Source organism: Leptosomus discolor, chromosome 7 (genome assembly GCF_034619465.1).
Source record: "Leptosomus discolor isolate bLepDis1 chromosome 7, bLepDis1.hap2, whole genome shotgun sequence".
NCBI classification, from domain to species: Eukaryota; Metazoa; Chordata; class Aves; order Leptosomiformes; family Leptosomidae; genus Leptosomus; species Leptosomus discolor.
In genome coordinates, this window is record NC_141397.1 from 27376884 (window position 1) to 27401916 (window position 25033).

General features: G+C 41.0%; 1 protein-coding gene across 1 annotated transcript in view; it reads right to left on the reverse strand.

Annotated features, from left to right (window-relative positions):
• Positions 1-25033, reverse strand: part of BMPER (BMP binding endothelial regulator) — a 146351-nt gene that overhangs the window by 107310 nt on the left and 14008 nt on the right. The window contains exons 3-6 of the mRNA XM_086468291.1: positions 14426-14525; positions 2969-3051; positions 1363-1453; positions 453-535 (exon numbers count right to left, since the gene is read on the reverse strand). Coding sequence (XP_086324417.1) covers positions 453-535; positions 1363-1453; positions 2969-3051; positions 14426-14525 — 357 coding nt within the window. The remainder of the gene's footprint in view (positions 1-452; positions 536-1362; positions 1454-2968; positions 3052-14425; positions 14526-25033) is intronic.

Below are 25033 nucleotides of genomic sequence, written 5' to 3' on the forward strand. Positions count from 1 at the left end.
GGGACAGCCTAAGAAGGCTACCCTCATCCTTTCGCTCAGTAATTCAGAGCAAAGGCCTTTGTTGCATATAGCTGAAAGGAATCTTTGTGAAAGATCAGTTTAAAGAAACATCTAATAAATGTTGATCAATAGATGAAAACCAGAAAGATTTCTGCCTCCTCCTGCATGATCCCATCACAAAAAAAAAAAAAAAAAGCACCAATTTAACACATCAGCCCTCTCCCAAATATCCTGCTCTATCCGAGTACAGTGTAAGGTCACAAAAAATTATAAATTCAGAATACGAGCAATATAATGTATTAGTGCAGTAAAATCTTCCACAGAAACCTAAACTCCAAGAGAAGAATGCATAATAATGTTGAATTCCTTATACTTTTTCTTTGTTATGGCAATAATAATGTGCCTTTTGAAGTTCATGCAGGGAGACACAATGCCAAAAGGCAAATACTTACAATACAAGAGCACTTGGTACATTTATTGCCTTCAGGCCTAAATTCTTCTCCTTCATTGTAAAGTCTTCCTTCAAATATACAACCTGGAAAAAACAGCATTTGAATAAGTTTAGTTCAGGATAGCAGGTTGCCTTTTCTCTATAACACACCCCACCATAGGACAATATGAAAAGTAAATCATACCATCCTCTCCGATACAAATAACTTCTGAAGCCTTTTCAAAGGCCTTGAGAACCCCCAAATATCTTTCCTGCAAAGATATCTGGGAGAAAGAAAGCATCCTTCTCCAGCAGATATATCTGCACGAATGAAGTTGAGGCTAAATCAGGCCTTCCATCAAAAGTGGCTTTGAAACACTTTGCTAAGCTGCTTGCTTTTTACTACTCATTCTTACTCCCCAAGTATAATATAAATATAATATAAATTAGATGTTGGCAGAAATTATAACTCATTAGAATATAATAAACCCATTATATCACGAATGGAGCAGTGCTTACCTACAAAACTTCTGTTAAAATCAAATTAGCCTATAAAACCATGTTACTTTGCCACCATGCTTCACAAAGGCAACATATTCCTACTCCGTTTCAAAAAGTGAGTCTCCTTTTTTAGGATTCCTCTTATACTTCCCATTCTAACAAAACCCCAGTCATCAGCCAGGCAAAACCAGCTGACAGACTCTCTGAAAAATGATATAAATACGTCTGTGGATACCCCCTAGTCTGCATGTCCTCTATTAAAAAAATATTAAGCATGCTCTTGTGTCATTTAGTGCCTCTTGAGGCACTGGCCCACATTTTAGTAACTTGTCAAGTATAATGAAGAAGTTAGAGGCACCCTCCCCAGGTAATGATGGTTATCATTAGAAACACTTGCACATGTGAAACAGCATCTTCCCATGAAATCTCACCTGGACACACAGGACAACACATTCCCATGAGTTTGGAAGGGTTTTTGCAATGAACAACACACTGTACCTCTGACTCTACTATCACTCCTTCCTGAAAAAGAAGCAGATCAGACATGTTTATTGTTAGCATTGTGGTTGCTTTAACAAGCAAAAATCCACAATTACCAGCGGTACAATTAAAGTCTGGCGCATGCTGTGGAGTTCAAAACTGGATTTCAAAACCTCTTTTCTTTCTGTACCTGCTGCCTGGTATTATGATTCCAGGTTAATCCACAGTCAAAAGATCCACTTGAGTCTCCCTGACTCCGGACACAGGATTTGCCTTCAAATGCATCAGGTAAGAAACCAAGCACCTTCTTAGGAAAAGGAATCCTGCTTTATCAGGAATCCTTAGCCTCAGTAATCTGCCATGCAGCTCTGGTGAAAACAGGCCAGAAGCAAGGCATTCTCATCCCTCTCCCCTTGGAGGAAAAAAGGCTTAGAAAGCAGATAAAGGCATCTTGTTCTGTAGAGGGGAGACGCTTATCTTTGATGCTTTGCCTGATAAGTATTAGTAAAGTAACATTTCCTGTACTTCTTGTTCAAGAAGTTAAGAGTTGTCCTGAACAAATCTGGGTGTGAGGATCTGTGCACCAAAGGCTGCTACTTTTTTTTTGCCACTTTCAGCTTTGCAGTTGGAGGCAAAGAAACCTGTTTTTTAAATATGTGGATCTAGGGTAAACAGGATCAACCAGTTTTGCATTTAGACACTGAAACAGGCAAAAATAGAACTGCTCATTTCATGTAGCGAACAGTGATAAAAGTATCTAAATTCACATTGTATCTTTTCATTAAGTGCAACGATACAGAATACTGCTGCTCCAACTTCATTCTCGTGGGTGGGTTTTATAGAGCAGAGGTATCACAGAAAAAGAGAAAAATCTTGAAACTCTCTTTTCCTTTTGTGTAAGTTCTTCATACTCATTCACCTCTCCTCTTTCCAACAGCTGCAATTCTTATTATCTGCCTGAGTATTATTATTAAAACCAGATCAAATTGTCAGCAAAAATAGCAGACCTATTCACAGACAGAAACCAAAATTCCCTACATAAGTACTTGGTTTGTGTCTGAAAATGGACAATCTTGCAAATGTTATGGTTGCAGATAGGCAAGCTACCAAAAATGCAACCCTGGTAACAGTATAGGAGCCCAGGAAAAGAAGATTTGGTTGTGGGTTTCTTTTAAAGAACATCCCAGGTAAAACCCATGGACACATATGCACAAAAGTGACCCATTACTAAAATAATAATTTGTATCTCACAAAAGGCTTAGCATGCTGAAAAAACAAGGACTTATTTCAAGGTCAAGGCAGCAGGAAATGGCATGGCTGTGTACCTCTCCTTCAGCAATGTTTGGGTATCACAGTACTCAAGTCATATAAAACCTATCATTCTGAATGTTTGGTTATAGCTGGCCACGTCTGAGTGGAGTTAAACTACTTTCAATGCAAAGTCCATATTGTGCTTTGGGTATAAAATATTTCAGGTTATTTGGGTTGGATAAAAAAAGGCTCAGTATTTCATGGGAAAAGCTCACAACTCAATTAGCACGATGCTAACATCCTTACCTGGCACTGGTATGTAACACAGGGATTGCCAGGGAGGTGCCATTTCATAGAGCTGTTGTATGTATTTCCTCCAAAACTGCAATCTAGAAGAAGAGACAGAAGCACGTCAGTTCCGCTGAACACAATGATCTTGTGGGAGGCTGCTGATGAGGATCACAGAGCAGCATCCTAAATGCGACCTATCCTCTCCCCTGGGTTGACAGAAGAGGTAGAGCTAACAGCTGGGACTGACAAGAAGGATCGTGTACTGGGAGGGCTGGCAGCACCACTGTCCCGGACATCTGCTGCTGATGCGTGACTGGCCAAACTCCTTACTGACCATGACAGTTCAAGACAAACTAAAATTAGTGACAGTTTACCTAAAAACGGATGTCAGTGCTTATTCTGCAGTCCATTCAAGAGTGCTTAGCCAGTCATGCACTGGAGGGGGGAGAGGGAGAAGAGAGGATAAGAGAAGAGCTGTAAACGTTCATCATCCAGCCTGGCCTTGCTATCCTCATCCATTAACCAAAACCCCCAGGAGAGCTCTTCAGCCAGCACAGCTCAGCATGGATGAACTGACATCAGCAGAGCTACCCTTCCTTTATACCTTTTCACTTTCATGACAGAAAAGATCAACATCCACATAAACTAAAAGCCATCAAGGTCCTCTGTACGGGTGGTGAATCTCTGAGTGGGGACTATTTTGGAGTCCCACCGGGTTTGGCTTTATGACTCTTTGTGTGTTATATGACAACATTGTTAACAGAAAACAGGTTGGTTTGCCAGTGCATAGGATCAGCATGCATTTTTTGTGCAAAATGAAGTTTCATTGAGCCATTTTGAAAAAAAAAAAAAAAAACCCCACACATTAATTTTCACTTTTTTTTATTATGTGTTCCTACTAGTTTCCCTTCCCACACTTTCACTGTTTTCTGGTATTTTGCAAAAGCGAAAACCAAAAAGGAACACAAAGACAAGAATAAACTAACTCACCAGAAAAGCAAAACTAGAAAAGACATATTAAGCAGAAATAAAATATAGTTGTTTTAAAAGAGTTTGTTCATTAATGCAAAATTGTTTCAATTCAAAATTAGCTTCTTTGGAGACCTATAGTATTTCTGAAAAAAACATTTTAGAAGCAACACATACCCCATTTTCTTCAGGAAAAATGCCCTTTTTCCATTTATTGCTCTGAGGGTTTTTTACTAGTCTATTTTATTCAAAATGAGATTGATCAAACAGCCCATGAAACCAACAGGAATCTTGCCACACACTTGGAAACACAGACAAATAAAGAGAGTCACCGAGCATAAAACTACACCCAAACGATGTCCATGGCACCGTTCTCTTTCCACACCCTACTTCTGCAGCTACCCTAAGTCATTCTCTGCTGTGTAGGGTGCACTGTCCCGAACTGCTTTGGGCTATACCCTTCTGGAAATAAAGGCAAGTTATCAGCCCTACATCAGTAAATCTCTGAGCCCACTGTATAAGAAAACTTGAGGGTCACAGCTCTGAACTGCTGGGGAATTTAAAATCCCCACAAAATCATTTTGAATTCAACCCAAAATTTAAAGGAAACCTAATATATAAAGATCATTTACAAATGTGTTAACTGCCTCCAGTTAAGATCTTAAACAACAGAAGACTTGTACTTCAGGATCTTCAGTATTCAGAAATTTTTTCAGACCAAATACAGAGCAACACAGGAGAAATTTGCAGATGCTGTGGCTATTTCACTTACCTAAGCTGAAACAGGTATGCTTTTTTAAAGAGTTGATCAGTAGTCTAATAGCTGGCTGTGATAATTTAATCTTTGACAAATACTGAAAGGTACAAAGTATACATCTGAATCTCACATTTTTTTTAAGTAGCAAAGCCCCTGTGAAGTTATTTTGAATAATAAAGAAACGTTCAGATTCTCAGCTTATTTAATACAGTTCAGTGTGAGCTCTCATACACACAAGACCATCATGTCAAGAGAGAAGCATGAAGCCCTATACTCCTCTTAGGCATTTTGAAGTCCCATTATGAAAAACACAGAGCTAATCTTTCAGCACAGTCTCACTTATTGCTCACTGCAAACCCTGATGAATAGCAGAGCCTGTTCAATGTGTTTTAGGATTGTCGAGATGCAGAAGCCCAGGCCATACTGGCATACTGGTCCCACTCTGACAAAGATTTTGCACATGTGCTGGGCACTCAAGATGGAATAAGCTGTGTTATTAAATACCTGTGCGATGTTTTACCAGATGGGTCTGGTATCTTCAGCCATGTGCAGAATCAAGGGCAAGGTTGGAAACTAGCAACTGCAAAATACCATGCATATTTGCTCACCAATTATGTTCTTTAACTTAAAATGTTTCCTCTTTAAGAAAGCTAATGACCCAGGGCTAATCTGTATGTACAGATGTGCGTATTAAACTGAAATTTTCAGTTAAAGGATTAGTCTGGTTGAGAAACCATGAAAGTGGTGTGTCCACACAGTCACCGCTGCTCTCACTTGAAGTGCATATCCAAGCTATGCTACAAAATCCTCTGCCCTGAAGCACCAGCCATTGCCCCTGTGGAAAGCAGCAAGGAGGAACCAAACGCCATCTGCCCACAAGCCATTTCTGTCACTGATATTCGGTGCTGTCAGCACTGGGGGACAGCACGCCAGAAGTAACCATGGCAGGGAGAGCTTGCAGGCAGCAAAAGGGAAGTTTAGAAACGGAGATCAGGATGGAAAAGTCTTCAGAAGCACTGGAGATACTAAGATCACTCTCGAGCTTTAGAACAGGCCAGCAGGTTGAATAAGGGAGACAGAGCAGCATCATGCAAGCACCAATGCGAGGCACAGCGGGAGCTGGATTTCAGCAGATGCTCACTTGAGGAGAACAGCATGAAGGAAGGGGAGAGTTAGCCAGTAACACAAGCAGGCTTGGTGAGAGCTGAGGGAAGGCTGAATGTCAGGCAAACTGAAAAGAGGGCAAGGAAGTGCTTTACAATCTCCAGGTGAGATTTTAACCTGTCTCTGACCAGAGGTGTGCCCTGACACTCTGCCCTTTGGATGCCCCAGAGCTACACCCACTACATACTCTTCAAAAGGAAAAAGAAACAAAGCCCGCATACCAACTAGTTTTTCTGAACCTCATTTTCAATATACAAATCTCTCAGCTGACCCCTGCAAACATACACGTGGACTTTCCTAGCACACCTACCCATAGCATCGAAGTTTATGAGCCTCACCTAAATTCAGCTGAGTGAAACCTGCCTCGCTCCATGTGCCAACTCAGTTAAGCTGTTGTAGCTCGCCCATAGATAAAGGTCCACCATATTTGGCTTGGAAAGTAGCAGTCACTGAATATCTCACGTCCAAAGGCAAAGTCCCTGATGTAAATTTCTACAACAGAGTATAGCGGAACATACTTCAATTTCCTAAAAGCTGTTTTAATTCCCTTTTGAAATATTATGACATTAACTTACTGTCTCCATTCACCATTTGAAAGGGAGAGCAGGAGAAAAGAATAAATCAAGATAGATCAGAGCTTAGCCAATCACTTAAATGCCATCCACTTGCTTCTGCCTGAACACATGCTTAAAAAAAACGCTTTAAAAGAAAGGGCTACAGAGGAGGTTTTCAAGACAGGAACCCAAAAACCGTGCAAATGTTCTACAGAGTAAATGAAAAGTAACATATTTGACATTAATAGGTAAATTTGATCCCATGACATATACCCATAAGGAAAACCTTTAGGATTCCACATACAGAAGGAAGTCAAATATCAGTGGTCTACATCAATTTTAATGGTGCTAAGGTGATTCATATCAGTCAAGGAGTGTGTCCTAATGTTTTAGTCCTTCCTGCTTCTTTCTGTAAGAAAAGTTGGTGTTATATTAATGTAAAATATTAACTTCCAGTTAGTTGTAGGTTTTGTTCTTATTACCTACTTCAACCAAAATAGTTCAGATAAGTCCTGGACAAACATGCAAGCTGAAAGTTGCTTATCTGAATCAAACCAAACCACTGGATACTTTGAAGTTGGTCAATTGTTGTATATGCAGTGGAAACTGCCAATTACCTCCCGGTCACCTCATAAAGGCAAAATGATTCTCTAGACTTGAGCCATTCCTGCACAAAAAATGATGATAAAAAAGTGAAATCACTTCTAATTTAGCAATTTAGCTACTTTATTTCAATGTTGTTCATGCCTTACTTGAGCACCTCAGTTTCAAATATAATAAACCAACCTTTGGCTCATGTAATTTGAAAGAGAGAAATTCAATTCCAAAACAAACATCCTCATATGGAATTGGACTGGAGTAACAAGAGAGGCAAATTATAGCAGATTTTGTTATTGGCACGTGCACAAGCTGACAATCAGGAAGCCATTTGTTTTTCCAAATCTAGTAACAATGTTAAATGACCCTTTTTTTTTTCTTCCCCAGACATCCCAGCACAGAGCAGTATCATGAAGATAGGGAAACAGACTGTGAGAGACAGTTTAGTAGTGCTAAAGCTCAACCAGTGTCCTCAGGAGCTCATTAAAAGCAAGCCTTTATTACTCAATTTGACATTGCCTAATAAGATTCCAGAAGAGATTTTTGCTTATTTTAGGCTAATGAGAATTTTATAGACAAGTCATTTCCTTATTCTCCCAAGAGAAAGTGATAGATTGGTGCACAATAGACCATCTCCCCATCCCTCATTTCTTCAGCATCTTTCTTCTCCTATTAAGTCTTCTTCTTGCTTTCCCTCCACTTTCTATTTAAAAAAGTAACCTCTCTATTGGCATGGAAAATAAACACTAGGAAAAAGAAAACAGTCAGAAGACATGTTTTATTTAGTGTTTGATAAATTAATCCTCAGGGAGGTATCCAGGCATGCTAACACTAAATACCAGTTCTAGCCAAAAAAACCCCAAAAACCCCAAACAAAAAAAATCCCAATAACTTGCACATTCTGCAGTATTTCCCTGGCATGAAATCTGTTGGCCAAAACAAGAGAACTGTGAATCACACATGCACATAATATAAAATACATTTTCATGTGTCTTAATGATGGTAAAGCCATTGATAGCTACTAAAAATTAAACTTCCTATTGGGTAACCCTGGTCTTCATTTGTCAACACAGAAGCATGAAAATATATACAAAATCTCCCATGCTTATTAAGTCTAACTCTAAACAGAGAAAATCCAACTCTTTCCTCTGCAACCAAGAACTGTCAAACGTATTTGCAGCTGAGCCATCGCAATTACAATACCCAAAGGGATGGGAGGTGCAGGGGCCGTATAAAGGGCATACAACACAGCAAGGTGGCCGTGGAGGCGAGCTGTGCCAGGACTGCACAGTTCATAGGCTTATGACATAAAACAGCTCATATTCGCTGAGCAGATAGCAGCAGAAACATAGGCATCACCCCCTCCCAGTGCTGTTTTTACCCCCTGCACCCCACTGGAACTGAATTTCACCTTCCCAGATGTCTTGTATTTCACGAATATGTATAGAGGGTGAAAAAAGTCACTCTTCAAGGTCCGTAAGAACCTCATGATCCAAAATGCTATATAGTTAAAGCTGCCATTGAATCTTGAGCTGATACTCAATGTACTTGCCAAGCCTGGCAGCTGGAGAACTGTGACCCCTCATGGTTACAAGGGGTGTCACGAATGATGTTACTTGGTGACACAATTACTTGCCATTTATAACCAATTTCCTCACACCAGCAAAACCATTCATGATCAGTACAGCTTACAGCTTCAGAGTTAAACCGTAAAAGAAATTCTTATTTCAGTATTAAGTGTCCTAAGATGTTTATCATGTTGCTCCAAAGAAATGTTACATGTGAATGTTGTGTGAAGCCTCTATCCTGGTCTTCAGCTTGGTTTTACTTTGCTGCACTGGACACAATGTCCACACATAAGTTACAAGTGCATCCATATACCACCACAGAGGTGTCATGCTATTTTCTAATACAAGCATCCTGAACAACTTCGCTGTGATTGTAAAAGTCTGGGTAACTGACGTTTTACTGCAAAGGTGTTTATGACAACATGACAAGACAGTTCATTAAAAGCTTCTTACATAAATGGAAATTATATTAACCAAGGTAATAATAAAATCTGAAATTTGAGGCACTATGGAACACAATAGTATACATCAGATATTCAAGGGATATGAAATGTATGTGCTAAGACCTTTGTAAGAAAAGTTAACTCAAAGGAAGGATGGAGAGGTAGAGACCTTTTCTTAGACATAACCAGAAGTAAGCAAAGCTGGCACCACGATGGTACTGGATGATACTGTCCTTAGCGGCTATATGTCACTGCTTCAAAATCCCTGCCTTTACTTGAAATGCAAAGCTAGAAACTGAATGAACGTTGAGATGAACCTGTACCTCCAGCCTCAAGAAGCAGGCCTCCTGGTTCAGAGCTGGCGCACATTACCAAGAGATGGAAAGGCAGTGAGACAGGCCAAGAGAAAAGTTAAGACTTGATTATGTCCCCAAACCATCTCTTTCCATAACCAGTCTCTGACAGATGCTAGGACTAGATTATTCAGATGCTAGCCCATCTCCCACCACCTATGTATTAGGTTGCACCCTTGTCTCTGAAAGCTTGCCTCTGAGCATGCGAAGATGGGCTGCATGTTATAGTGCCCCGTCAGGGTCCCACACAAAGGCACCCCTGGTCAGTCTTACAGCAGGGCACCGAACTGGTATCGAGTATCTCATACTAGGGGTGTCCAAAGGCGAACAAAGTGCCAAATGTATGCGTGTCTGCTGCAGGGCATTAGTAGAGTAGCCAGAATACTGATAAACTCGTAACCTCCCTCTAACTTCCTTTGCAAGCCAGGCCTAATAGCTGAAAATTGGCTGCAATCCTCACCCATAATATTTGATATCCTTTCCAAGAAATGCACAATTAACTATGATAGCTTTGGATATTCAATATGCAGGGGAACTAGCACTGCTGTTGCCTGGGATGTGATTACATTCTCTGGTAGAGTCCAGATCAATGGAGCATAGCACATGAACCTCTAAGATCATTAATTACTTTTTTAAAAAAAAAACACATAACAAAAAACCCCACAGTAACTCTCAAAAGTTAACAGGGGCACATAAACCAAAATTGCACATGGGAAGTGAAAGAAACTTTGGAACAAATCTATCTATTGTAACAAATACCCACCAATTTTGTGTTTGCACATCCACAGAAGACTCCGATTCTTAGGATAAGAGAGTAGAATATGGTGCATAATTTTAGAAATGCAAACTTCATGCAGCCCTGAGTCGGTAATACCATGTCTTCAGAAAGCAAATAACTTATTATTAGAGGTGTAGAGAGCTCTATATCCAAGTGACAGGTCTCCATCCAACTAAATAAGAAAATGCTGCCAAATCTATTTCTATAATCTCAATGATCTCATATGTTTTCATTAAACATATTAAATAAAATGACGGATGAAAAGCGGCCTATTTATCCTATGCTAAAGTAATAAGAGGGCTTAATTTTTTAATATTTTCAAAATGAATAGTATGCTAGAGGTATATGGTATGTTTTATAAACTATAGTAAGCATCTGTCAGAAGAATAATCTCACTGAAAATCTGCACCATTATACTTAGTTGTTTGCATTCTCCTTGCAGCAGGGAGCCATAATCATGGGCCCACATTTCTCTGTTCCAGACTTTGCACAAATGCACAGCAAGAGAGCGCTTTGCCCCACCAACCTTACTATCCAAGGTCCTATGGGCCTGAAGTCAAGAACAGTGTTAAAACAAATCGCTAGTCTGGAGGATTAAAATCTTAAGTAAAGCCAAATCTTTTAATATGTTAGGGATAACATGTTGTTTCCACCACAGAGAATTTTCTGATTGCAAAAGCTATATTGCTGCTGTTTCTTACTTTTTTATTTATTAAGAAAAATGAAAAAAAGTGCTAGAAATTATTTAAGAAGCATACAAATACCCAAGCAGAAGCAAAAGACACATGCTCAGCACATAACTATTTGCAGGAAAAACTCTCTACCAACAATTCCATTTCTCCTGTATGCAAAGCTCTAAACACAGGAGTTGAGCTAGATGCACTGTTGCAGACGTGCAGTATTTCTTTGTTTCAGACTACTTCTTTGCTATCAGAGATACTGGGCCTACATACACAATCCTCATGTGCTCCTCATAATAGAATAAAATATCCTGGCAGCAATGTCAGAAATGACTCGCAAGTGGTGCTTTCCTTCCTACACAAGCCATTTCTGGAAACGTACCCGTTGGTCCTGATGTTATCCTCCTGATGTTGTATTCAAATGACAGCAGCTATTCATTCATTCATTCATTTCTTCACAAGGCAGGAAGACGTGAAGCTATCAAAGAGAGCTGGCAAGAGCCCGTAAGGCCTCATATTAAGCTTTTCTAGGCTTTGGGAATGAAGCCAAGAAAAAAAAGCATCAGGTTCTGATGTCTTTTCTTCGTAACATTTTGTTCATGTTTAGATGAAATGCAAGCAGTAAAAAAGAAAAAATTTTAAAAATCCCTGTTTCCCTTTTCCTGCTTGCATTCCCTATGGGCACTCTGGCAGCTTGACAAAATAGTAACTGAGAACAAGCGCTGCAGGGCCAAGTCCTGGCTGCAGCTGAGCTCCATGCCAGGAGTGCCGGGGAGCTGCTAAAGTTCTATGCAGCCAGGCTGGTGTTTGCACCCTCGATTCCCCAAATACTCCCCATGGGACACTCATTTTGGATTTTACACAGAACAGAGCAGGAGCCCCAGCAGAGTTCAGAGTAGCAGGAGAGCAAGCAGCCTCCCTGGGAGCAGAGGTGGCTCCACCAGCCTCTTCCCATGGCACCAGAACAACCTGGTGACATGTGGTGTTGGGACTGCTGTAGTTATATGGGTGCATATTTTGCTTTACCTTTCAGAAACAGACGAAAAAACTTATACAGAAATTTTGCATTTACTTTGAAAATTCAGCCTCCAAGAGCCTTTTTTTTTTATTATTCTGAAATTTAGAGCTATTCTTGCATCTTAAACACACTGGAACTGCCATCTTAGATCAGACCAAACATCCTTCTAGCCAAGTATCTTCTCTCTGATAGCAGCCAATAACAGACACCTAGGGAATAGTAAAAAATACAGGGCAAGCTCCATAACTCTACTTTAGCCTCCAGAGGGGTGAGAATAAGCAGCTTACCTGGTATTCCCTCAGTGGGCACACCATGGACTCACACAGAGGGACAACAGGCCATTTTGTTTTGTACCCTACTCCTTTCCTAATAAACACAACATTCACTTTTCCCTTTGGAGAGCTACTGGGGTTTGAGTTGATCCTGCCACAGAAGTATCTTTTATAACACTGAGAAACAGTTGTTAATTGGTAGTTGTCAACTCAGAGCCCAGTATTATATTTGTAAAGTTAGGACTGCTTTGTCCTGTGTACACCTGTTTACTCCCATCCACGTTAACTTCCTTTGCCACTTTGTCATCAGTTGTTCAGTGTCCTAAGAACCTTCTGCAACCCTTTGCAGGCAGCCCTCCTCCTTTACTACCCTAAAGAGATCAGGTCAGCAGCAGCAACCTTTCTGTCCCTCTTCATCCCTTTTCTAGATCATTTCTGAGCACGTTGACAAGTTGAGATCTTTGCAAGGATCTGTTGGTAACCTTTTTCCATTACAAAAATAACCATTCATTATCACCACCTGTTAGTTATTTGTTGTTGAGAAGAGTTTCTCTACAAATTCAGGGCTGCTTAGTTTCTTTAGTAGTTTTTGGTGAGGGATCTTGTTGGATCTTGCTGTCCATATACTTTTGATACATTCGAAGGACTATCATCTTTGTAAGACATAAATCTTCCTCCTTATATTGCAATTACCCACACGCCTCCTAATTCTATTTTTTAACAGTTTCTATTCATTTTCCCATCAGAGATGTCAGGCATACCGATCTACAGACGCCACGGTCAAGCCTATTAATAACGTTCTGTAGGTGCTCACCTCAATTCAGGATTAACAGAAAATCTTACAAGGAGTTTGAAACAAGGAGTTTGAATTAAAATAATACATTAACATAAAACCTGTGTCCTCAACTTTGTAACATTAATTTTCTTGTGTAGAATCATTTTGTATGCTTGCATGCACATATGTATATGTATGTATATAAAATTTTCAGACCATTAACCAACTACACATCCCATTATGGAAATGAAAAAACAACCTCCAGCCTAATCAAGCCAATGCTTAGTAATCTTTTGCTATAAAGCTGACACTAAACACAATTTGACAAAAGAAATAAATTACATTTAATTTATGTAAAACCTGTAACTACAAATTCTTACTGTTTCAGTAGTGCTTTAGTATTTTTTTTCCAGTTCATTTCCTTTTCTTTTAAGTGTCAGACTTCTAGACAAATCCTCGAATTGGGGCTTGCCAAACCTATTCCAAAGTTGCAGCACAGAAGCAAATCATGAGCACAGCAGTTAACGCACCTCTGCAACCATCCAGGAAAAACACTTATCCATCATACGTCTCTTCCGTCTGAATTTCAGCGTAATCTGTTTTCCTACATTTGTATTTCCTCTGGGAAGGCAATAAATGCTTGCATTTCCCAACAATTCATCCTACCCTATCTCCTTCTCAAAACCACTCTATCACCACTAGGGAATTAAGCAACAGAGAAAAATAAAGAAAAGTAAAGCTGTCTGAATCCTACATTCTTCATGTCTTTGATTGCATCAGCAGTCCCTCAGCAAAATTAGTGGTTTAGACCATATTACTCAATATAAAAAAAGACTAATTTTTAACTTCGTCTACTTGCACATTTTTCATGTGAATAAGCATGTCATGCATGCTTACACAATTAATTTATTAATTTTTTCATGTCTGATAATTATCTCATTCTAAAAAGCTTGGAATATACAGTGTTGTTTAATAAATAAATGTATAATGTTCAGATGGTTGCCCATTTTGGCTTTAATAAAAATGTCCATGATATTAATATTTGAATCAGGAAATATTTAGTAAAATGAATAGAATAGTTGGTTTGTTTCTAGTATGAGGAGGAATAGTCATTGATAATTACTCCACTCTTTATTAGTCAGAAGCATTATTCTTATTCTGTCCATCCCCACAAAAAGTTTAAGGAATTCCTGTTGACTTGTGACTACTAGCAGATTGATGTTGACCTAAAATATTTCTGATGAAGTTAGAACAGGAAATGCCTCTCAAAAGACTGACAACATACCAATGAAGTACAATAAAGATGTATTTCTAAAGGATTGTTGCTGCATAAGAACTAATAATTACAGGACGAATATGTGAATCTATGCATCTCCACCAGCTTTGTAAACATATTTCTATTAACTATGGTTATTGCCCTTCTCTAGCCTCCAGTGACAGCCAAGTCCCAGCTGAGAGGCTCCCAACTCTGTCCTATCTCTGGCAACATAAATGTGAACTGATGACATTTTAAAAAGAGGGAAACAACAGGAAGGGAACCGCACCTTTGCAATGCTCACAGCAAGCTCCTCTCTGCTTAATGACGAGAGCACAGTCCTTGGAGAGCATCGGACACTTCTCCCTTTTGCATGTCACTTCCTTATTCTGAAAAAAAAAAAAAAAAAAAAAAAAAAAAAAAAGTAGACAAAAGCTATTGCAAGCAAACCAAATCCATGGCTACCATTTCTTCCAATTCAGAAAATAAAATGTGAGGCTAGCAATCTGCTCTTTTGCTTCAGGAGAGGTCCTTGTGATTCAAAACACCTTTCTCCCCTTGAAGGAACACAGTAGAAAACAGTCTTGAATTATCCAGGAGCCCAAGTAAATGGTGTTTAAACTCCACTTAGACAATCATTCATGACCGCTACCCATCACAGCACAGAAAACTATGCCCCACTGAAGCAATCCACTTTACTTAAATGAAAAACTAGCTACATGATGCGCTTGTTAAACTATCCTTGGGGTCTCAAGGTGCTGCTCCACGAACTGCACAGCTCAGGAATCGTTTCTTACTGTGACAAAAAGACAGACGGATGAGGAAGAAGTGGCAAGCTCAGAGAAAACAAAATTCTCTGCCACTGCTAAAAGCCATTTTTAGCTAGCAGTCTTACCTAGCTACCCAGAGGTCCTTCAAAAGAGGCTACTACATACTATACTAGAAAAGAGACTACCGTAATTTGTGTTTGTCCCCAAAACGCTGAGAATCAAGGAAACACCACAAGCAGGCAGAATCACTGTACTTTATTACAGTGTCAACTTTCTATGGCAAAAGCCAGCCATGGCCAAGGCCAAAGAGCACATAGACCACACATCAATAGAGGATGTGCAACAGCAGGCAGGAGAAATATTCCATTTACAGGCCTGCCTTGCCCCAGTGGTGTCAAACCTTCTGGTTATCCCTGCCTTTAAATAAGGGCAGAAAACAAATACTTTGGGCGTTTTGTTCAGTAAAATTCTGCTACTTGAAATTCCTGTCTGAAAGCAGCCTCTGAAGTCACCTCCACCTATAATTAGTAGTTCAGTTCATTAAGTAATACAGGTGGCCATCTACTAGATGCAAGCACCCACCTCACTCAATCTTATGACTTAATTAGAGACCAAAAAAATCAAAGGGCTACAAAAATGTAAATCATAAAACTAAAGGAAAAGAAGCTGTGCTTTCCAGTCTTTTTCTTTTCTCCCTGTGGCCTTATTCAAGGTGCCTGTGAAGGATAACACACAGCTTTTATTACACTCCAGCTCTTTGTCTAAAATCAGAGGTTTATTTTCTTCAAAGTCACTGCCTGATCTAATGGGAGCTATAAAGGCACTTCAATCTTATCAGTGCAAATGAGGACTCACTCTCACCAAGCCAGTGTGAAATCAGCAAATGAGAATCAGGCCCTAAAGCACAGCTGCAGCGACACAAACAACTAGTGTAAAATGCCAAGTCACTGCTATGTGCTGGCTGCTCTGCATCACTCCAGCATTGCAAAGCAACCATAAATGCAATTTAACTGGCAAGTTAAGCTGAATTTATGGCAGGTCTGTAGCTCTGGACTGGCACAAAGCAGCCACAGCACAGCACTGCAACTGGCTCAGCAACTTCTTTTCACAGCTCAGGGTGAACTCTTGATTCTCCTTCACGTGAATGTAGTGCCCCCTGATTTTGCCTCCATAAAGTCTGTTGAAGGGCAGCAGAATCAAGTTTACCAAATCGACTACAAACAGTCTGTATTTTAAAGGGTTCTGCTAAGCTCTGATTCTCTTTAACAAGAGTTTGCTTAAGGAAAGATTTAATAAGCCTAGCGGCCTCATTACATTTGTCTGTGAGAAAATCTTATGCATGGTGAAAATGGGCCTGAAGGAAGGGCAAAACCCAGTTTAGACTATCTTCCTTTGGAAAACATGATTTACACAGCTACAGCATGCATCGTGGACCTCTGTGAGATCCAAGATGCACAGTGCCCTTCTGGGCTAACCTAGCTGGGCTGGACACACATCAGGGGTCCAGCAGGCAGCTACTCGTCGGACTCCCTCCTCAAAGGAAGAAATTATTATTGCAGACCGCAGCGAGAGAGATGAGAAGTAAAACACAGCTCTCTATTTCTCTTTGTTCCTTGTTTCCCAGGGGACTCCTGGGGCAAATATCTCATGCAGCCCAGCCTCCCAGGCAGCTTCTCATCCTCTCCCCTGAGCACCAGCTGCCTCCCTCTGCCCTCAAGTACATCCTGACTTCTTGTTGGCAATCAAAAACGTTCCTAAGGAAAACCCTGACACATATTTCAAACAGGAGATACTTGCTACTTACTGTTCCTAAGTAAAAGCCTCCTGTTTGCCCCGCATCACTTAAACCAGAAATCTCTGCCAATGTTGAGTTTGGTACCACTGAGCCAACCCAAGAGGGCAGCCAAATTTGGATCTTACTCTTCTTCCCTTATCACCAGCAATGCTGATGGCTCAACCCCAAACTCAGGACTTGCATTACAGGTGAGGATGGAAGTAACTGGAAAGAAAAAGCAAAACTGAGCCAGGCTGTACATCCTAGCAGCTAGGAAGTTTTCTGGGATGGAAGATTTTGGAGTTTGTGTTGTGGTGCCAAGGGCTGTTTTACATTAAGCAGCTGTTCCACATAAAGAACATTAGTGGCCCACAGTGTAGAAAGAGAAACTGAAGGGTCCTTCCCCCTTGGACAGTGTTTTAAGCAGAAGGCTACAGATCCATCTTTCTTCTCACTATCCCAGTAGACCTTGAACTACTTGCTGCTCAGTGTTCCAGGCTCAGCAGAAGAGGGGCTTTTTCCTTGTGCTCGCAAAAGCCACTAGTCCCAGCAGTAAGGATGCTTGTTGGGAATACAGGAGATGAATCTTTGAATTGCTTCTGGACATAGAGGGCACCGAACCTGGATCACTGTCTCAACTGTGAATTGTTACAGCATGGTGCTAAAAGGCAGGCAGGAGGTGTCACACTCACTGCCTGACCCCGCCCCCCCCCGCCTTTTTTTTTTTTAAAAAAGAAAAGAGCAAGATCTGCCTGCAGGGACAGGTCTGTGTATCCCAGGTAAACAGAGACAATCGTTGCCAGCACGAGAAAAAAGCTGATCCTCCTCTTTAGCTAGTATTACAGGCAAGCCCCAGGTGGCTCCAAAAGTCTGTTTCAGATGCCACCTCAAGGTGCCTAACTCCCTGCCATCAGGGCTGGGCTGCTCTTCCAGGGTGTGAGGTACAGCATTGCTCAGGGTGCAGGCCCCACCACTCCTTTTGGGGCTTTTTGCTGAACAAATATACAGTAGACCCACAGCCGCAACACACTGCCCTGGGTTGTCTTCACAGCAAAATCCCTCTTGTACTATGAAGAGACAAGCGTAGATCCAGGGAAGCACATCCAAGTGCCTCTTGCTGCTTCTAGGACCAGATTTAATCCCAAAATTCTTTCCAAAAGTCCTGTTGTTTTATCTCAATGCTGCATCTTGTGGAAAACTAGGCCAACAGATGTGGAGGAAAGGGTTAATGTACTGTGCTGATCAATCATAGGACAGCAGCAGATAAAACAGGGCTGGTAAATCATTGTTTAGTCTATTGCAGTCGTGCATTATCCAGTGCAGATCTCTCAGGCCCACTGGGTGTAAAAGTACAAAGATAAAATAAAGAGCAATTGTCATCAGGAGGTGGTTTTTTTTTTTCCCTTCACCCTGTCGCCCAAAACACTGCTATTAATGTGTACTGTCCATCTGCTTCTTTCAATTTTGCCTTCCTCCCATTTCATAAGGGCAAAGAAGAGGGTGAGAGCAAATGGACTTTAGCAACAAATCCTTTCCTTCCAAATATGTCCCCTCCTACCCCCAGTAATCATAACATTTCATTACTTGTCCCAGCCATACATTTAAAAAGTCACTCAGTAGCTGCATACAGGAGAGCTGCGTTACCAAACCTCCATCTGTGTTGTCAACAGCGTCTCTGGAGTTGTTGAAAGCTCTCACGATACTTTGATTTTTGCTGTTCTTAAGAGAAAACTTCTTAGACGGCAACATTCAGAAGCCAACAGTTATGGGAAGGCAGGGGATTTTTTTTGTTGTTTTGTTTAAAAGACACACACTCTGGCACCGAAAAGTGTGGAAGAGACACATGGCTCATAAATACATAAACCATTTGCTAAATCAGAAACCTGGGAGTCAGTCAAATCTATAATAGGATCCCAAGATTCATAATAAATAACTTTTAATTATAGTCCTGCACAATAGTTATTTTAAACAGATGGTTTATAGATTCACATCTGGGATTTTTTTTTTTTTTTTTTAATTTAGTGCTCAGGCACACACACAGAAAGAGGGAGAACCTCAGCTAAGGTTTTTATTAGTGTTGGAAAAACACGTATTTTTTTAAAAGAGGTCAGGCTGATCCAGAACAATGCTGCCACAGCTGACGCAACTCCCCAGTCAGTGCTCAGATCAGCAAAGAGTTCGCACTGGAATCTCAGAGCCCCTCAGAAAGGAAAATTTAGGAAAGTGCTGGAGGATCACCCTGGACTCCTCTCTTGCACTCACTGACCCCAACTGCCAGAGAACTCACATTTTAATGCATTTGGGGGAAGACCATAAAGTTTTGTTGGATGCCCACATTTCTCTCCTCTCCCACGCTTTACCAGTGGGAACCAAAGGTCTCTTTAACTCAGCATGCAAAGGTGATGTCAAATTCCTATACAGGAGAGATACACTAACCAGACCTAATACCAGTGTTACTGCTTCATGTTACCTTTACTACAACCTCCTCTCAACGCAATTTGTTCACCTTCTACATACAGCTCGTATTTTTACCTTCCATCAAAGAACTCCACACAAAATAGTCCATTCTGGTGACAAAGTATATCAAACTAATGGCCTTAAACTCATGTGGTACAGTTAAATAGAATGCCAACATGAAAAGGAAAAAAAAAAAAAGGCACTAAAAAGAAATCTGAATATTTGGCAGAGGTCTTGGAGAGGATGCGTGCCAAACCACAGCTTGGAAGCCGCAGCCAACTTTCTACAGGGTTCCCCACTGGGCTCCTGCTGGCTCACAGCAGCCACCAGGAGGATGGCTCTTCTCAACCTGGATTTAGCTTGGAAGAGAAGAAAAAAATAAAAATCAGGAGTTTGCTTCATGTCTTCAGGGCTGCACCAGGGAGTGCCTCCATCAGCAGTACCCCAAGACCACTGTTGTGCTGTCATCTGGCTGATGAAGACCTTGCAGATGCAGGTCCTCAGGGGGCTCAATTTCCATTGTGAGAGTCTGGGGTTTGCTTGCTTTTTTTTTTTTCTCTCCCTTTTTATGTTTTGAAAATGCTTTTAGGAGGCTTGCACTGCATTTCTGATATCCTGAGGTTAACTATTTATATTGAATAGGAAAAACGTTGCTTAAACTTCCATTTAACCAAAAAAGGCTGAGGAGAGAAAAATAATAAAAGCAACAAAGACAGATTAGGTAAAATATGAACTACCACTAATGGCTAATCCTGAAAACATTTGTTTTTTACCATTATTCATCACAGTCCCACTAGTAACTCTGATAGGACTCCTCACCAAGTAGTTCAGAGTGTCCCGAAGTTTCTGCCAGGAGAAGCCTGTGGGATCATCTGCCAAAACAATAGCAATTTTCAAACAATGGCAAAAGTTACCCCTGGGGAATTTGGGATGCAGCGTTCAAATATGCACATATGACCTTAGAAGAAGAAAAATCCATTTAAAAATGAATGGAACAAGTGCACTCAAGTCACATAGGCAACATCTCCACTGCAAGGCATAGGGCAGACTCAAACACAGGCTCACACTGTGTGCCATGACCCGCACGCTCTCTGTCCACGCTGCTGGCAAATGCTGCACAAGGCCAGAGCATCCTCTCGAGTGCGCATGGAGCCGCACTCAGTCCACAGAGGGCATAGGAGCAAAGGGCTGGGCCAGCACTGGCCACAGGCTCTGTCCCTCTGTAAAGCTTGAGAACACCAGGCTCACAAACATATGCCTGCACCTATGCTTACGTGCAGACAACCCCAACATTAAGTCAACTTGAGCTCAAAAACAGGCTCAGACACATGCACAACTCAGTCTAGACAAATCCTGAGGCGCTTTCTGAAAATACTACCCTTGCTCCTTTGGCACTCCTGCCTTGAACTCACCCTCTTGGGTCCAATTTAAAAACCTCCCTTTAACTGGCAGAGTTGATGCAAGCAAGCAATCCTTGCTAATACTGTGGGACTGCTGTCTTCCATGAGCATTTCTCTATCTGAGCAAAAGCCACATAATTTGGCTTCGGGGAGGAGACACCACTCCCCAAGAAGAGAGGTTTGCAGACATTTTGAAACACTGTCAAGGGAGATGAGAAAAAGGTCTCATTTCCTTTTTCCCCTCCAATTGTATGTTTGGGGTTTTTTTCCTTGCAAAAACAAATTTTGTGGGTACAATAACAAGAATGATTTGGAACACTAGGTGTGGTTTTAAATTCAAGGGGCAAAAAATATTCCAATATGAAACAATGTCTGTTCTCTGCAAAATGATATAGTTCTCTCTGTTTACCCACATAAACCTACAAACGCCAAGGCATACACTTCACCCCACAGAGAGAAAAGTCCTGTGATTTTAAGCATGTCTTCAATTGCAATAAAAAGACTCACAGGATTGAAGCCAAACATACACTTCACTACTTTCAGCATTAGGTCCTTGCCCATAGCACAACACGAGCATGATTTCTGAAATTACTACCCTTGCTCCTTTGGCACTCCTGCCTTGAACTCACATTGCATTAGATGCAAATGATGGTATTTCATCAGGAACAAAATATGCCAGTTCAGTCCACAGAGTCTCTCTTTCCTTTTTTGAGCAGAGCACTCGGTAGCCTCTGATTTATCCCCTCATCCCTGTAATCTCTTTAGCTTATCTGGCCTCTCTGAGGGCGAGCAGGGAGGAGGCCGCAGCTCTCCCTGCAGTGGTGTTCAGCCAGCATCAACCACCCTCTTCATAATTCAAGCTCTCCCCGCTCCCTAGGAAAGATGATTAAAACAAAAGCCCTGCTGAAAGATGACACCAAATTTCACTGCAAACAGGTATTCCCCACTGCTGTGAGGAAGACATGAGTATGTGCAAGTCAGTCAGGACACATCACTCACAGCCCCTTATAGACTGAACAGATTTTTTTTTTCCCCCACTGTGGTTAATGATGTTCACCAGCATGAGGAAAGTGACCTCGCTGGCCTGCTGCAATCCTGAACACTCCCTGACAGCCACCCACTGCACTACTACATGAAAAAAAGAAAGCACTTTGTTCCTCTTACATTTTTTTGCAACTGCTAAGGCTGCAGCTGGGATCAGGTCCCATTACATCAGACATCATATAACCATATGCAAGGAGTATATCCCTGCTCCAGTGAGCTTATTGACAAAGTAGACATAGCCAGACAAAATCACCATAACTGCAGATTAAGTCAGCGAGAAAGCCAGAGCAGGATCCAGACCACTTAGCTCTCAGTCTGCCTGCCTCCACCTCAACCTCCAAGTGCCATTTTGGATTAGAATTCTTCAGCTGTAAAGTTAAAGGCAAAACTCTTTACCTGTCAACAGAATAGCATGATGGTCTTCTAGCAATAAGAGACACGGTCTTCACAGGTTCCCAGAAGTTCATCCTGCAGTCCAAGAAACTACTTATAGTAATCCAGAAGCCAGGTTTCAGGGAAGGGGTGGGCACTGGGGTTCTCATGGGAGACCACACCTTTGCATTTCACAAGATATATGGATTTAAAATTCACAGCATTTTCCCATTAATTTTAAATGTGTTTTTAAACAAACAAACAAATTAAAGGTTTTTCTACTTTGTCAATAAGGAATTCATATTAATTATCAGTCACCTAAATCTGATGCCAATACCTAAGAAAACAGTAGTCACAGGCAATACCTGTCTATTTGAAGCTCAAGGCGCAAATCTGTACCTGTGCTGCTGGAAAAGGTTACAGCTCACTGACCCAACCCTATAGGCATATGTTCTACCCTTGTTGGATGTTCCCAGTCACTCAGATCAGCCAACGAACTTTTCAGATGATCACTGCCCAACTCATTTTGAGCTAAATGAGTGATCTTGAAAGTGTGGTCCAGCCTAGCCTGGTTTACCTCCCAGATAAGTGATAGGCAGCCGAGGGCCATAAAATCTTCCACTACCTTAGCTCAATCCAGAGGCCACCTGCACACAGCTGAAGTCAGCAGATGTGGAACAGTATTGCTGCCGTAGGTGCATTAATTCCTGGAGCATGCTTCTCTGCTGACTCCCCTGAAGTGTCATAGGACATCTTGGAGAAGAAGTTTGCTTCTATCATCCCCAAGCCAAACTGGTCTGAAAACACTTTAAGTAAATCCTACCCCAAAAAATTGTTGAAGATGGCACTGATGAATTATCAAGCTGATTTCATAGAGGGAAAAGCAGATTGTGCCAAAGGTTTAAAATAAATTATGAAATCATTGGAATTCAACAAATTTTAGATCAAGCCATAGTGTCACATTCTGTCCCATCTCAAAAATTAACTCAGGCCCATAAAAAGAGCATCCTAACAATATTCTACTTTTGCTCATTTAACTACTGCCATCCTGGTCCTGTAGACTGTTCAACTTATTTTCCAGCAGACATTTGCAATGAGAGAAAAAACAAAATCATGAAAACAATAAAAATGTACATCAAAACCTGAGTCGTCAGTTCAGAATTCCTATTTTTGGATACCAATATCTTCTATTACAAACTGAATACTAACAAACAGTAAGTTTTCTTCTACTGATGCGAATGAAAACATTTGACTTTTATTTAAAAGACTGTTTCTTTATAAATATCATTTCATCACATTTTGATGGCTAAATCTACAAGTATATTATCCAAACAACAGTCACCTGTCAGTGCATCTTTTTTATTGCCTTCTCTGTCTGAAGTCTGCTTACTCAACTCTTACACTGGAGATTTGGGCAGTGGCAAATGCTCTAGTTTTGGGCTTCAGTCTGTTCTAAAAACTTTGAACAAAGCAGCCCTTGAGGCCATGTACTTCTTAAAGAGCTTAAAAAGCCCAATGGGCCTCCTAACTTACTCTGCAACAAGTCATATCCCATGAAGAAACTCACTTCTGTACAACACAAAAACAGGGCTAGATTAAAGAAAAGGGAAGAAAAAAAAGCAAGGTCCCCTGCTGCTCCGTCTGGCCAGAATCATGTCTTTTACTGCCCATATCCTCTAAAGAAACGATGCTCTCATGATATATTACCCTAATACATCACCAAGTGACAGTTTTCTCATGATACTGTATCCTCAAAGATGTGATGCATGCCAGAAGCAGCAACAGGAGATCTCAGCTGGGGGAGGGAAGGGTTTTTTACTTTCTTCCAAATTTTTAATCTACATGTTGGTTTTTTAATGTTATTTTGTCAGGAAAATCCCTGACAATCCTAGTTTCATAATCTAGAGGACTCCTAGAAGTTTCAGAGTAGTAGCACAGTTTTTAAACTGGAAAGCACCAAAAAAACCCCAAAAACCCAAAACCAAACCCTTTTCATTTAATTGAAGCAAGTTTTGAAATACGACCAAAACACTTGAGGAACAACAACCAAATAAAAATAGTAGCCCAAAAGAAAGCAACAAGAGTCTGTTTTCTATTATAAATTATTTAGGCAAAAAGCCTCCAGACACTGCTGTTTTAATGATCTTGTAAGAAAACTGAGTGCTGACCCCACATTTGTTTTCTTACATGATCTTGCCTGTACTACACTGTGGTATTAGAAAACAAGAGGAGGTTATTCACGGCGATCTGCAGAGAGAAAGGGCAGCCCCCAGTTTGTCAATCTGTATAGAGAAGAGTGGGAAGAGACAAGGACCAAGAGCATTTCAGGCAGGATTCCTTGAAGAGGGCAAGAGCTTTTGGTGTCTTCTCATGCTGCCTTCAACTCACAGAGGCTCACTCCTTTTTGCTGCAACTGCTCCACGCTAGTAAAATCTCGGAGGGGCAGGCAGGAATCCTAACTCACAGACAGCTTATGGCAGCAGTGCCCCTCAAGCAGACTTCATCTAGCTGGTGCCAGCAAGAGAAGGCTCAAGGCCAGGGGAGAATTTAGTCAGAAAAACCTGCACCACAATGATGTTTTATTTGACACATCTCATTTCTATGAGTTTCTACTTCACATCTACTCAAACTTCTGATGGATGCAAAGCTTCCATCAGATGCAAAGAAGGAAAGTGGAATAAGCTTTCCTTTGTTGTGATCAACCGCATTGTGAAATTAAGTTAGATTGTGACTTTCAAAACTTCAGCCAACGCTGTAACTACTAGGAGAAAAAGCATATTTTGACTTGTGAACTAAGCAAAAGCGATATGGAAGTCATTGAGAGGAAACTAAAAGCCAAAGCTGTCAGAATCGCTTTCACAGTCCTTGAGCTGACTTTGACCATATTTGTGGCCTGGCCCTTGCTGATTTTGGGTGAGATGTAACAGCCCTCATTCACAGCAGTGATCACTTAGCCACATGACAATACCATTGTAGTCAATGAAACTACCTGCGTGAGTTCACAGGTTTGAGCCGAGCTCTTCAGCGCAGACACATGCACAATGCCCTATGTACTGGGCAGACCCAGTTAATTAAATAGT